The 14,516-nt window shown below is 37.2% G+C and overlaps 1 protein-coding gene and 1 pseudogene across 1 annotated transcript; both read right to left on the bottom strand.

The window, feature by feature from the left end:
* Positions 1-1,657: 1,657 nt before the first annotated feature.
* LOC140224383 (cytochrome c oxidase subunit 1-like) lies at positions 1,658-4,076 on the bottom strand (annotated as a pseudogene).
* A 2,206-nt stretch (positions 4,077-6,282) lies between these two features.
* On the bottom strand, positions 6,283-14,402 carry LOC109033416 (lysosomal phospholipase A and acyltransferase). Its single transcript, XM_019046018.2, has 7 exons — positions 14,022-14,402; positions 12,358-12,512; positions 10,039-10,285; positions 8,701-8,931; positions 7,851-8,025; positions 7,007-7,138; positions 6,283-6,674 (listed from the first exon to the last, which is right to left on the bottom strand). Exons 1-7 carry the CDS (start codon positions 14,179-14,181, stop codon positions 6,440-6,442), a joined length of 1,335 nt encoding a protein of 444 aa, XP_018901563.2. The 5' UTR covers positions 14,182-14,402; the 3' UTR covers positions 6,283-6,439.
* Positions 14,403-14,516: the final 114 nt, after the last annotated feature.

Here is a 14,516-nt window from a genome sequence, read left to right on the forward strand (position 1 = left end):
ATATTGAATTAATCAGTCCAAATATAGATAAAATTCGTTCACATTGCATATAAGCGACCAATTGATTTGTATTTTTGTAGAGACAGAGAAATGTCGAAAAATTGCGTGTAAAAGTTACGACGTTGCATTGAAAGTCAGCATAGGCACAAATATTGATTTAAATGGTTTTCCTCTATTTCCCGATGCAGAAAAAAGAATGGATTTTACGTCATACATTTTCCGGTTGATCTATCAGGTTCTGTCTCCCTCAACAGCTGCCATTAAACAGTATTGTATAATTTCTTAATGAATCCTTGCGTCAGAGCACAATTTCAGGCGCAGCTTAACATTGTCAAAAACTTTTCATTCGAATTCTGGACATTTATCTACTTTACATACGAAGATTATAGATGACTGAAGTTGAAGAACTTGTGAACGAAGAACGTCTATTGCGACGGTTGAAAATCTTTCAATTTTTTTATGTTTTATTCAATAAAATTGACGACAAGGTATTTTTGAAACTTGAGCGATGAGAATTTAAAGAACTGACGAAGTAATAAAGATTCTAAAACAATGAATAAAAAATAAGTAACAGAAATAATACTTAAAATGCGTCCCGCAGAAGAAATTTTATTTCACAAAAAATAACAATCAGGATAATCTGAACACCGGGGAGGTATTCCACTTAGACCGAGAAAGTGCCGTGGAAACAATGTTAAGTTTACTCCCATAAATATAATGTAAAATTGAAAAACCAGGTTCTAATTATTGAAAGTTAAACCTAAAATTAGAGGAAATCAATAAGTAATCCCACCCATAACAGCAAAGATAATTCCTATAGATAACACATAATAAAAATGAGCAACAACAAAATAAGTGTCATGTAAGCAAACATCAACAGAAGAATGGACCACTAGACAAGGTACGAATTTAAGCAATCGGATACATGTTTCTTAACCAGAATTTCACGTAGAACACGATTCACACAACGAAAATTACTGAAATTATTTCCTAAGGAAGATATTAAGGTTTTTATTTCACATTGGTTACGAGGAATTTGAACTGCCCGCTCACAAGAAACTCAAAGCTCTTCGTGAGTCAAATTGCGCACTACCACAGTTTCAGCAAGCTTCTCAATCGAATAATGTTCATTCCCGACCAACCATGTGTTGTTCAAACTATTATCAATTTGCTATAAGTGGGCCAAAGCGTCAAGATTGAGGTTGCCAGATTTTCATCTCGCACAGACTGTCATGATAACATTTAGCGCTCGATGTGAATCACGTAGAGCATTGAGTTTTCGTGAGCGGGTGGTTTAAATTCACGCATCAAGAATCATTAATTATCTTCGTAAGGAGTTGATTTCGGTAATTTTCGCTGTGCACATCGTGGTTTACGTGAAATTTTGGTTAAGAATCATGTATCAGAATGCTGAAATTCGTACCTTGTCTAGTGGTCCATTACCAAAAATAATTCCAGTTAATCCGCCTATAGTAATTAAAAATAAAAAGCCTGTAAATCAAAGAGCAAGAGGACTAAATTTATTAGACTTTATGCCACTTTGAGTAGCAAGTCATCTAAAAAATTGTATAACCGTGGGAACAGCAATAATTATAGTAGCTGAAGTAAAATATGCTCGAGTATCAACAACTATACCAAAAGTAAATATGTGATGCCCTTAAACAGTAAATCCTAAAATGCCAATGGTTATTATAGCGTAAATTAACCCCAATTTGCCAAAGACTTCAAGCTTTCCAGCTTCACTACTAATTAAATGAGACACAATGCCAAAACCTGGCAAAATCAGAACATAAACTTCTAGACGACCAAAAAATCAAAATAAGTGCTGGTACAAGATAGGATCACCCCCTCCCAAAGGATCATAAAAAGACCGATTAAAATTGCGATCAATTAATGAGTATGATAATAGTTTCTGCAAGGACAGGTAGTGAAATTAATAATAAAAAACACAGTACCTAAATTATACTGACCAGACAAATAAACTTAAGTATTCAACGTTTATACCAAGAACCCGCATGTTAAAGATAGTAACAATAAAATTTACTGAACCTAAAATTGAAGATGCGCTTGCGAAATGTAAAGAAAAAATTAATAAATCAACTGATAAACCCCTATGAAATAATCTTAAAGACAGGGAAGGATAGACAGTCCACCCAGTGCCAGCCACTACACTACAATTAGTCCCTATAATTTAGCCATAAGCACAATAGCTCCCCGCGGCATGTACAGAAGGGGGAGGGGGAGGGGGGGGGGAGGAACGTTCTTTCAATTTACAGGGACGAGAATTGGCTATCTTTTAGGAAAATTTATCTTCGACGGCTGACAACAAATACCCACGTTCAGCTCAGATTTATCAGTACCTTAAAGAGCAGGGCAAAGGGGGTTATACAAAATCGGCGATTTTACCCCCCTCTTGGATTTTGCCCGGAGTTGGATATGTTGTTCCCTATCACAAGACACGCCTTTTTCCGGCGTTGGCAAGTTCACCCGAAATTTTTCCCGCGCGCTACAGCGTTGCCAAGTTGAAAACAGGCAAATTCCGTAAGTGGCGTTAAAATTGAGCTATGAAGTTGCGGTTTTAACGAAAATTCTCTAAAAATTACGTACTTTTAGGAAATGACCATCAATTTAATGTCGCATTAATTTTAACATGCATTGTTGCCAATTTTTCGATTTTTTAATTCGACTAATTTTACAAATCCGCAAATACCCAAAAAAGCTATCTTCAAATTTGAATTAAAAGTTGCCTCGTAAAAGTTGTCGATAGTTCGTTTGATTCCGCATCCATCGATATATTATAGCTCGCTGTGGTTCGCGAGATATCATCATTTTTGTAAACAGCTTTATGGAGCGTCGACGCTTTTTGAGTCCGGGCGGATAGAAATTTTAGCCTCCAAAAACACAGGTCAGCATTAATTCCATGGTTTCCTATGTAATTTTTGGCGTTGAATCCGAATTTGACCATTTCATAACAAAATTGTCACCAAGAAGTTGCCAAATTGGGCAAAAATGGCTTAAAATCGGCCTTTTTGGCGGATTATAGCCAGTGACTTGCCAGGAGTTGATCAGACGACAAAATTGGTTATTTCCACAGTTAAAACTCGTTGAACTTTCTACAAGCTGAGTCAAATTCTTCCTGCTTACGGCAAAATTAAACGCGCGACAAGCAGCAAACTGAAAAAAAGACACCAAAATCGGCGCTTTTTGCGGTTTTTGTCCTAAGTTTCTTGTTTTCCGACTAAATGAACATTTCTTAGGAAATTCTTAATTACACAGAGTGTAACGACAAACTATTGCATTGTTACATACATAGATAGGAGCTGCTTTAACAGTGGTCCCGCGCCCCGCAACGCCTAACTGCCATAGTTCCTTGTCCTCCCACAGGTCCTCAGTAATTTGGAGCGCCTTTGTTCCTTTTTAAGCCCCTTATTGCCCTTTCCTAGGCGGCTTCTTCACTTTGGTATTGTTACTTTTTTCTATTAAACTCCATTTTCTCAGAATTATAAAATAAAACTGTATACTGAATATAGGGCGATGAATAATAATGTCAAATACCGCCAAAATTCAACGATTCTACGTAATTTTGGCAATATTGCAATGCGTCTTGTCTTGTTTTAATGAAGTCATTCTGAGGAGTACATTTTATTAATTAATTTTTAGCAGAAAGTTTTCCATTACTGTTTCAAAATGTGATTTATTGACATGATTCGACAAAACTCACTGTTTTATGAATTTTTCCTCTCTGGAATAAAAATCCTAGTAATTAGTTTATATCTGTCGCAGGCAATTAGCAATCGCCGGCAATTTGCAAGCAGTTCACATGTTGTTTCGATAACTCGCAATAATGCGCATCGACATGGTATGATTTTTAAGGATTATGGTCTTCAAAAGCATCAACTCGCCTTGGAGCGCCTTCATTTTTTGTGATACTCTACGCTTTGTCTCGAAGTTAGTTTAGTTGCCTGTCCGATCTCAACCCAACTAATGTCACAGAGTTCACTACACGCTCTTCTGAGAGTTCCTATTTCTACTGTTTTTACGGTGGGAAAAGTGTTTACTCACATTAAAGGCAACATAATCAGCGCTCTAATTTTATTATTTTGTTTTTGAATTTTATGCTTTTCTACTTTTATTTATCACTGGCTTTCAAATTGCCGGCGATTGCTAATTGCCTGCGACATATCTAAGTTGAAAATTAAATTATTCTGCAAAAGTTTATTATTTTGCACGAGAGATACATTTAAATAATTTAAAAATAAGAAGTGAACAAAGAATATAGGACAAATATCGAAAAAACCAGCGAAAATTCAAGTATTTTGTTTAAGCTTGGCAACATCGGAATACGTTCGATTTTATTTTATTGTTCATTTTTATTAAATTCTGCTCATGTTGTTCATTAGTTTAGTCTAGAAACATTCTCTTAATCGGAAAACAAGAAACTTAGGACAAAAACCGCAAAAAGCGCCGATTTTGGTGTCTTTTTTTCAGTTTGCTGCTTGTCGCGCGTTTAATTTTGCCGTAAGCAGGAAGAATTTGACTCAGCTTGTAGAAAGTTCAACGAGTTTTAACTGTGGAAATAACCAATTTTGTCGTCTGATCAACTCCTGGCAAGTCACTGGCTATAATCCGCCAAAAAGGCCGATTTTAAGCCATTTTTGCCCAATTTGGCAACTTCTTGGTGACAATTTTGTTATGAAATGGTCAAATTCGGATTCAACGCCAAAAATTACATAGGAAACCATGGAATTAATGCTGACCTGTGTTTTTGGAGGCTAAAATTTCTATCCGCCCGGACTCAAAAAGCGTCGTCGCTCCATAAAGCTGTTTACAAAAATGATGATATCTCGCGAACCAAAAGTTTCCCAGCGAGCTATAATATATCGATGGATGCGGAATCAAACGAACTATCGACAACTTTTACGAGACAACTTTTTATTCAAATTTGAAGATAGCTTTTTTGGGTATTTGCGGATTTGTAAAATTAGTCGAATTAAAAAATCGAAAAATTGGCAACAATGCATGTTAAAATTAATGCGACATTAAATTGATGGTCATTTCCTAAAAGTACGTAATTTTTAGAGAATTTTCGTTAAAACCGCAACTTCATAGCTCAATTTTAACGCCACTTACGGAATTTGCCTGTTTTCAACTTGGCAACGCTGTAGCGCGCGGGAAAAATTTCGGGTGAACTTGCCAACGCCGGAAAAAGGCGTGTCTTGTGATAGGGAACAACATATCCAACTCCGGGCAAAATCCAAGAGGGGGGTAAAATCGCCGATTTTGTATAACCCTCTTTGCCTTTAACAAAATCAAGCGAAATTCCTTAAAAAATTCACAGAGGACTCTTAAAGGTTGATGTGAGAGTCATGAGGCTTAAATTATATTTTTCGTTAACTTAAAAATATTTCACAAAAAGGTCAAAATTCACAGGGAACTTTTCAATGAAAACCGGGTACCAACCAGTAAATGTACACATATGAAGAGCCTTCATTTTGAATGGATACAATAATCGTATCACCGGAGGTAGTTTAGTTGTATCCCTTGGTTTGAGTAAGGATAATGGGAGATAGGTCGTAGATAACCAGTATACAGGAGTCCATCTGTAATAACTGGCTTGTGTGCGAAAATAAATTCCCATGGTAGTACCTGAAGTCATTTCCTGAAAAACGTTACTTGTGGTTAAAACAAGAGAACAATGGAGTTCCGGCAACAATATTTTTCTCTAATACCTATATAGTATGAACATTTAGTTTCTACACACTAACTGACAATTTTAAGTTGTCTGAACAACGTCGTTATTCTGAAAGTTACTTATCAATTCACTTTATACATCATGATGTAAGAAATACTTTTAAGCAAAGGTGAGGCAGTGGAAATCCTGAGATCAAAAATCACTAGACGACAATTGATGTGGACTCTCTTCGTCAAACAAGTATTTTAATATTATGTTAACAAATACAAAACGGTCCCATTTTATTTTTCTTGGACTGTTTGATGTTTTTGAGCATGATATTATTGCCCGCTCGCTCCCCATGCGTGGGGAGGAAATATCGTCATCGTAAAAAAAAAAAAAAAAAAAAAAAAAAAAAAAAAAAAAAAAAAAAAAAAATTGGGCTTTTTTTATGGATAAACTCATGGTTCAACGATCGTAGATATTATTACACTTCTAGGTCTAACTTCCTTATTAGATTACAGCACAGTGTAATGGAAGGCATCAGTGAAAAAATCGAAAGAAAATAATAATCCAAACTGTACTTGGAAGACTTTAAAGCATTTTCTTCTGAGCCCTCAAAATTCGTTTTTTTTTTTTAAACCAAACCCGACAAAAACTCCTCTGCTGAAAATTATTTTTCCGCGACTTTGGTTCCTTTCCCATAATCCTCTTAAATGTTGCCAACATGAAAATTAAAATGAACGTTAGCTATCGAGCAGAGGCTCTTCATCTCTCAGCAAAAGGTCGCACTTGTCGGACAACGGACAAGACGTAGTTGAAGAAGTCATCGTCTTGAACCAGCTTCAAGTGAGTAGGGCCCTGAAAACCTTTACTGGTGAATTTTGACCCTCGAAACTTCTCGCAATAGCGTAGACTCTTCAGCGGCACCACTTTGTCGCCCTCAGTAGAAAGTTTTTCGTATTCTTCTGCATGGCTTAAATTGGCTGCGTGCACTCGGTACCTAAATTCGTAAAACATTTACGTAATTAGATTGGGTAAAGCAAGAAAGGTCAAAACACAATTGAAACAACAGTTTTGGCATTTTGTGAATTTTTTTCACTTGTTCCATGTTCACTTTAAACTCTCTCCCTTGTCCACAGCTGGAATCAATGGACGGTTGGAGTGCTCGAAAGCCAAGGAAACATGCACGACTCACCCCACCACATTATTTTGAATTCAGTTCGCTAAACCAAATCTTTAAAAAAAGAAGGAGGAAAAAAACTATAGGTTTCTGAAGTTTTGAAATGTGTATTTTTTGTATCAGTAATGAGTAAAGGTTTTTTTGGGACCTACGTTATGGGGGTGTCAATTTTTGAGCTGTTCGACCAAACACAATGATAATTCACCCCCAACTTGTCCAACCGGTAAGGATACAGCGAACGAAGATCTTGCCGCATCAGATATGCATCATATGCACCTACATCTCTGGAATAAAACGAAAAATATATCCATTAAAATAAGCTGCTTGTGCGTCGATCTGACCGGCAAAAGTTATAAAGTTTAAATTAGTGTTCAAAGTTATAAAGTTTCACTCAAAAACACTAAAAATTTTGAAGTCATGTTTTAATAATCTTAAAAACAGTTCAAATGGAGTTTTGCAACAAATTTTTTTGACTTACTGTATACGTAAATATTAAATATTTTTCCTTAATGTTAACATTATTTGAAGGAAAATGGAGTCCTCAGAAACATTTTTGAAATATTCTCAATTTCTAATTTTATAAACAAAGATGAAAAACTTTTTTCTACCATTTAAAAATGTTTTTTTGAAAATGAAGTACGCCCGAGTTAATATTTTTAAAAATGTATCTGGAAACATTTGTTTAATTTTTCTCAAGAATATGATTCTTAAATATCAAAATAAAACTGCTGTGTGCTGGGCTGGTGTGCTGCCAGGGTTTATGAGTTATTACTTACCGCATGGTATAGCTTCCTCGTCGTAAAAAATGATTGGTTACAATGATTCTATGAAAAGGTAAATTAGCTACTGAATCTGAAGTCATCCGTCAACGGTAAATGTGAAAACTGTTGAGTGAAATGACAGCTGTATATTATGTTATAAGCTGATGACAAAATATCAACTACATACATTAGTTTGACTTGAGAGGTGCAATAATGAGCCTGTTTTTACTCTTACGTGAAAAACTGCCGATACTCTTTTGCTGTGTACTTTTTGTTTTGGGGCACCCATTCAACCATCACTGTGTCTTTGAACGCATTTTCCTCAGGTAGTAAAAATGCTATTGATTGGAAGGTACTCAAGAGCCTTTTCATAACATCCTTATTGATGGTGGGAACACCTTTATTATTACCTGCATGAATCAATGAGAATAAATGTAATACCGCAGACCACAAAAACTACACTTTAAAGGGATATTGAATAATATTTAGATGTTTAAATTTCAAAAGAAAAATATTCTGAAATCGAAGGCTCAAGTTCAAGTCTGTGTGATTTAAATGGATTGGCATTAAGGATCGCATTTGTATATAGTCGTTCCTTAATCAGATCGTTTCCTAGCGAAGCCTCATGCATTTTAAATTGGACGTATTTCTGCCAAACGGAACTATGTGCATTAAGACATGAGCCTTATGAGACCTATAAAAATACATGCACAACAGGGCTTACGTCGTGATGCACATATTCTTGTTTGGCAGATACGTCCAATTGTGATTATGATAGGTTTTAGGAGATCCTTAAAATGGCACCAAAAATAACAATTTTAGGTAATTCTAGGTAACATTCACCAGAGTAACTTTGGAAAGATGTAGATCTTTGAAAGGGATTGCAGCGATTTGCCACTTTAAATAATTAAAAATACAACAGAAATAAAGTTGCGGGGTTTGAAAACTATAAGGAAAGTTCGTGCCTGCTTTAAGGTCTGTCGAAATCATAGAATTTTTTCCTCCGTATTTTTTTATTTTTTGAAGGGCAAATTATCAAAAGTCTCAGAGTAAACGAATTGTGTTGGTTCAGAACGTTACCTTACCGACGATGTACTGTCCCAAAGACTCCACACTGCCGAGCCACGGGGTACCGGCCGTGATGAGAGCGTGAATATGCCTATCCTTCCAGTCTTGAGTTTTGTTCATCAGGAAATACGCGGAGACAAGGCCGCCCATACTGTGACCAACAATCGCCACTTTTCGCCCCGTATCGTGAGCCATGTGTTCCACAAGCTCCGTGAATGCATTGAAGTAGCCAAATTCCTCCAGTTGTGCTTAAAAAGTTTCATAGGATTATGAGGAGATGAACTTGATAACGATTAAACTTGACAGTTCAAATACGGCGAATACCCCCGAATCCTGAGATTTTTCGGAACAACAGTTAACCTGCCATTGCTTCATTTAAACGGCATTGGTTTAAGGGAAGCCGACAAAAGTCCTGTTCATGTCAAAATTAAACATCATAACGAGAAGATAACAATGCCTTCCGTTGGCGTGGCTAGAAATTCTTTAAGGGGGGGCATTTAGATTATTTTGTGCACGTCCCTGATAATATTATATATCTATCCTCCAATAGTAAAAAACAGGTACAAAGGGGGGAGGGGTCCAGACCCCCTTGAACCCCCCCCCCCCCCACGCCACCGATGCCTTCATAGCTACAGTGAGAATGAATAAGAAGAAAAAACCCGACACGGTAGCTTAGAATACTTGCGTTTGTACGAATATAAACGCAGCCGCATAGAAATGTTCCTTTTTTTATGATGGAAAACCAGTTTATCGATGAACAAGGTCCCAAATCCCCGGAATGAATGAATATTACCAGATAGGTTTGGAAATTTGTGAGACGTTTTTAGATCCCAGATGAAGGACATATTACCGGTAGAGACGCAATTATAAACCCACCGGTTTTTCAGAAAAAAATTATGGAATAAAATTGAACCATAAAGAGCAAAGTTTCCTGTAAAAAGATACAAATTTGAGATATTTTCGTGATATTCCACAAGATTGAATGGGATAAAGAGAACTGAGATGTTTTTAAATGAAAAATAATATACTTGCACCCTAATTATAAAATGTAAATTACTTCATTAGGTACTGACACTTTGATTTACTTTTGGAATTCTCGCATACCTATCGCAGTTTGACTTATCATAAGCTACGATCAAGCTTAATGATGCTCTCTTTCAAAATTCAAAGTATTTTCCAACAATTTTACACTCAAAACATTTAAGCTATAACGTGATTAAACTAAAAATTATTTATGACCTGAAACTGTCTCTCTTAATCTGGGAGCCAAAGAAACATGCAGCAAACAAAGTGTTCAATTTTTTTTTTTTTTAAAAAATTTCTTTTAATAATACTAATAATCAAAATTTAATTACGAGGTGCGTAGCGCCAGTCGTAGCAATGCGCTTTCAGGCTGTGATCCGTAGAATAACCTTTATGTTTTAGAAACCCCTTGAATTGGTGGAAGTATTTGCTCTGAGGAAGATATTTCGGCAAAGGCGCATCTGACAAGAATTCACAGCATTTTAAACTTCCCAGTTTTCCCCTGACTTTCGTTTCCACTCCATTCTGATTGGAGCATTTGTGAGTGTCTCTATTGTACAGCAACTGAAACCTGTAAGCCTGATGCAAAACAATACCTGGTGATTAAAAATGACATTTAAACTTTCGGAACTGATTCGCGATTCCTTATAATTTTTTAGAGTTGGCTCTGAAACGCGAGTCACGTTTTTGCAAAGATATAGGCGCTAGCGGGTTAGTTGCTCCTGCAAAAACTAGTTTCCTGCAACCCGGCGTACACTGCTCCGGCCGCGTAGGGTGGTCCGAGCACGAATTCTTTGTAAGGCCTTGTCTCCATGGGCCTTTTCACGAGATTTGTCCCAGGAAAAAATCCCACTTACGAAGTTGGGAAAAATATTGAGTTAATCAATAGTTTCCCCAGTACCAAGTATGGTCCTTTTACTCCTAGGACCCACTGAGAGAGGGAGAAGAAGTGTAAACAAATTGTGCGATATTTTGTTGAATACTCCATTGTTCATGTTTGTTTCGTTAAAATAATGTGTCTAATTGTCAATGGAGTGCAATTATTATTTTAATCCCGGTTAAATACTCGACTTCATCTAATTTATCTTCCCGCGCAAACTAGTCGCAGGACCGTGTGAGCCTCGTCCCGTGGAGACGGTAACTGGGAAAAATCCCAGAAGTTTCATTCCTGCGATTCGAACTTGGGACAAATCCCATGAAAACGTCCCGTGGAGACAAGGCCTTAAGAAGGCCTTTCCTTCAACTGGTACTGATCTTGCTCAGACATCTCCCTGCTTGCTTCTCGTCCTATTCTTATAGAAAAAATCTGGATCATATTTCGAAATCTAAATAGAACGAGCTTATTTGGTAACGGAGGGTATGGAATCGATCGACATAAATCGACCGAAAAATGAAAACGTGACAACTTTTTATAAAAAAAAAAAACGGTACTTATCGATTCGATGAACATGAATCAAACGACAAATCCGTGAGCCGATTGACAAACCCGTGAATCGATCGACTAACCTGTGAGTCGATCAAATCACGTCGATCGGTTCACGTTTGGCTCTTAGATCGATCATGTCGATCGAATCGGTAGTTTTTTTTTTATTAATTTTCCATCGATTCACGTTTTTGTTCCCGAACGATTTATTGTTCATTGATCGATCATCTCCCCCATAATTTTTCGATATCAGCTGTAGGCGTCCCTCGGTCATTGTGCAAAAATTGCCGAAGTTAGGTTAGATTGCCAGAGTTCATTTTTGTGTGAATGTGATACCAATAATATCTCCCCGGAAATTTTGCCACTTTTGCGATACAGAAAAGTTTCCACTTTCTCTTCCTGGAAGTTAGGTATTTTCGACATTTTCCGGACGATAGATGTATTATTAAATATTCCCGCTTGTAAATTATATTTTCAACGGAAAACATACAGGATTGCAAGAATTCTACAATCCTGTGAGCCCGGGATTGTAGGCTCGCGGTGCGTACTGTTCACAAATGGTGTGCACCGGGGTAGGTTTGAGTTCGACACCAAGAAAATACGAAAATACTTTTCCACGACTTGAGCGCGCACTGCGGTATACGCGCAATGCATGAAGTATCCTGCAGACTTGTAAGGCGCTACTATTTGCGTCGCGCGCACCGTGCGATACGCGCAATGCATGAAGTATCCTGCGGTCTTGTAAGGCGCCACTATGCGTTCCGCGCCGTGTGTACTAGCCCCGCGCCGGCCGCACTGTGTTTGACGCGATTATTCGAACTTGCGGCGTCAGCGGTTTTCAACTTACGATTTTGAAGTTTTTCTACGTTTTGAATTTTTGTCATTTCAAATGATAAAACATTTCATAAAACCCATTTACTCAATAAACTCTTCATTTGCACAGTTTTATGAATAACTAGCTTCTTCAGCTCGTTTCGCTCACCTCTGCACCTACCTAAGGGGCTCCGCCCCCTGAATCCTACATCACTCGCTTCGCGGGTGCGTGGAAAACTTGGAGGAATGGATATTGCAAATTTTGGATTTTTGGTATCATCTGGACACCAACAGCTTTCGCTTGCAACGAAAATCAAGGAAATCGGGTTGGTGATTCCTCAGAATTGAGGATCACAAAGTTTTGACCCATACATGCAATATTCATATAGATTACTTAATTTTCTTAATATTTTACCCAGCAACTGAGTACGTGTTTGCCCCAAATAGCCATGTCCAGATTCAACCACATGTGTTCCCAGCCGTCTGGACCCTCTGACTTCTCCTCACAACCCTTTGGGTGACCGTGAGTGTGGTACTTGCCCAGGATTTGACTTTCAGTCACTCCGTGCACTGTAACGTATAAGGGGAATATTATGGAATATTACGAAAAAAAAATAAAAAATCGATTGAAATGAATTCAATTTAAACTAAAAATTATTATGTCAACAAGTCTGATCTTCATAATTCTGTGAGTTAATAAGTTCATCTGGAGGGTTGATAAGGAGGAAACACCAATGTTGCCGTGCTAAGAAAAAACGCCATATGAGCCTCCAAACATCGCTTTTTTCTTTTAATAAATAAGAACTTCACTGGAAAAAAGATGAGTATGTTTCTTCAATATTTTCGGACGATTTTGTTTGAAATTCAATCTAAATTATCTGAAATTTTGGAAGGGGAATATGCTTGACTTCCCTCAAAAATACATGTTTTTTCCGGGGAAATTCGAATGTTCATACGGCGTTCCTCCTTAGCATGTCAGAATGTCAAAGCAGTTCAAAGTTCAGAGTGCAATGAAAAATGCCAAGGCTGTGAGGATTTTATGTTTGGTTTTTGCAGTATGACACTGTTTTTTGAATGGAAAAAATTTCAATGGGGTATGACGGTTCTGTTATTGTGTCAGGTCAGAGCCCAATACATATCGACGGTCTAAGTCCGCAACCATGTATTTCGTTTGCAGTGTTTGACTATCTCCGCTCCTGTTTTATTTTTTGAGGAAAACAAATCGGCCACATTCTCTAAAGTTTTCACAGAATTTTCTTCGCACGGAGAAGCAAAATTACATTTAAAAATAAAGTGAGAAAGGAAGTCTGCAACTTCACAAACCGAGATAAGCACGTGGTTGCGAACTTACACCGTTGATATGTAAGCCTGTAGGTCTCTGACCTCAATACTCTAGTGTGAAATGTATGATGCTGCTTTCATCAACATTTCTGAAATTCAATTATTATTTGCTTCATATTAATCAGGAAATTAAGTAAAGTGACTGCCCGCTATCTTATTTTTATTCCTTTTTTTAAAAAAATTATTTTTAAATACTCGACAATATACCACCACTAATTTTAAATTTACATTATTTTTGATCGTTTCTCCTCTACGCAAGTCTATATACTTTTACATTTACTTGATAATGAAATATATGATGTATAAAATTATAACGTCCCCTGAGTAGATATTTAATCCGTGTAAAAATTTCAATTAAATTTCTATTCAATTGATAGAAAAGGAAACCCCCTAAAGCTAAATGGATCTTCTGAGGTGTCCCTAAAGACCCCTGAAGAAGACAAATGTTTAAACCTGCACTCAATCTAATCATGAAACAAAATTCAGACAACACAGAAATTTATAAGCTTTTAAAGTGAATTCTACCCGTTTTGCCGCGCGTTTGCAAGAAGAAAACGGCAAACCACTAATGAGACCTACATTTTTGACGGCCTCATCCTAAAGGCCACGAAGGAGGAAAAAACAAGAGGTATGATAAGAGAGCGATGTTCAAAATGCTTGCCATAAATTACGGAAAGCTCTAAGAATATTTGAGCATATTTAAATCGTGCACCAAAAATTCACGAGAACGAAATTTACCGAGTATGATTGGAGCTAATATGTCGTCGTTGTAGGTGTTGCCGTCGACTAATGAAAGAACTACGGACATCGTGAAAATCAGAATGAAAGATCGAACTACCGGACATGCCTCTCGAAGTGCCTCGAAGTAAAATATCAACTTTGCCATAGCCAGCCACATTGCCACAAACCAACTTAGAACTACGAGTGTGCGTATGCAAATGAAGCGTTACGAGATAATAAACCATTAGTTCAATGCCTTGACATTAAATAGAGTATGGCCCGCGCTCCGTGTACAGGCGAAATTACACACCAAATTCCTGTTTACCGATATTGCAATAGCTACTTCCTTTTGAGTCAACTACTACGAGTTCTATTTATATCCTTCCCTTTCAATCATCCTCCCCCCTCAGTCTTGTATTGGTACTCATTAGAGCTCAAAAATGGTGACTCTAATTGAAATTTTTGGACCTTTCTGTCGTTGTTTTCCTCGCGATACGCACCATTTCACCACAT

This window comes from Bemisia tabaci, chromosome 4 (assembly GCF_918797505.1).
Source record: "Bemisia tabaci chromosome 4, PGI_BMITA_v3".
NCBI lineage: Eukaryota > Metazoa > Arthropoda > Insecta > Hemiptera > Aleyrodidae > Bemisia > Bemisia tabaci.

Coding starts and splice junctions, on each gene's coding strand:
- LOC109033416 (XM_019046018.2), bottom strand. CDS start 14,181: ATGTGGCTGGCTATGGCAAAGTTGATATTTTACTTCGAGGCACTTCGA. Junction 12,513..14,021: donor ATTAGCTCCAATCATACTCG/GTAAATTTCGTT, acceptor TATACGTTACAG/TGCACGGAGTGACTGAAAGT. Junction 8,932..10,038: donor CGACTGGCGCTACGCACCTC/GTAATTAAATTT, acceptor AAACTTTTTAAG/CACAACTGGAGGAATTTGGC.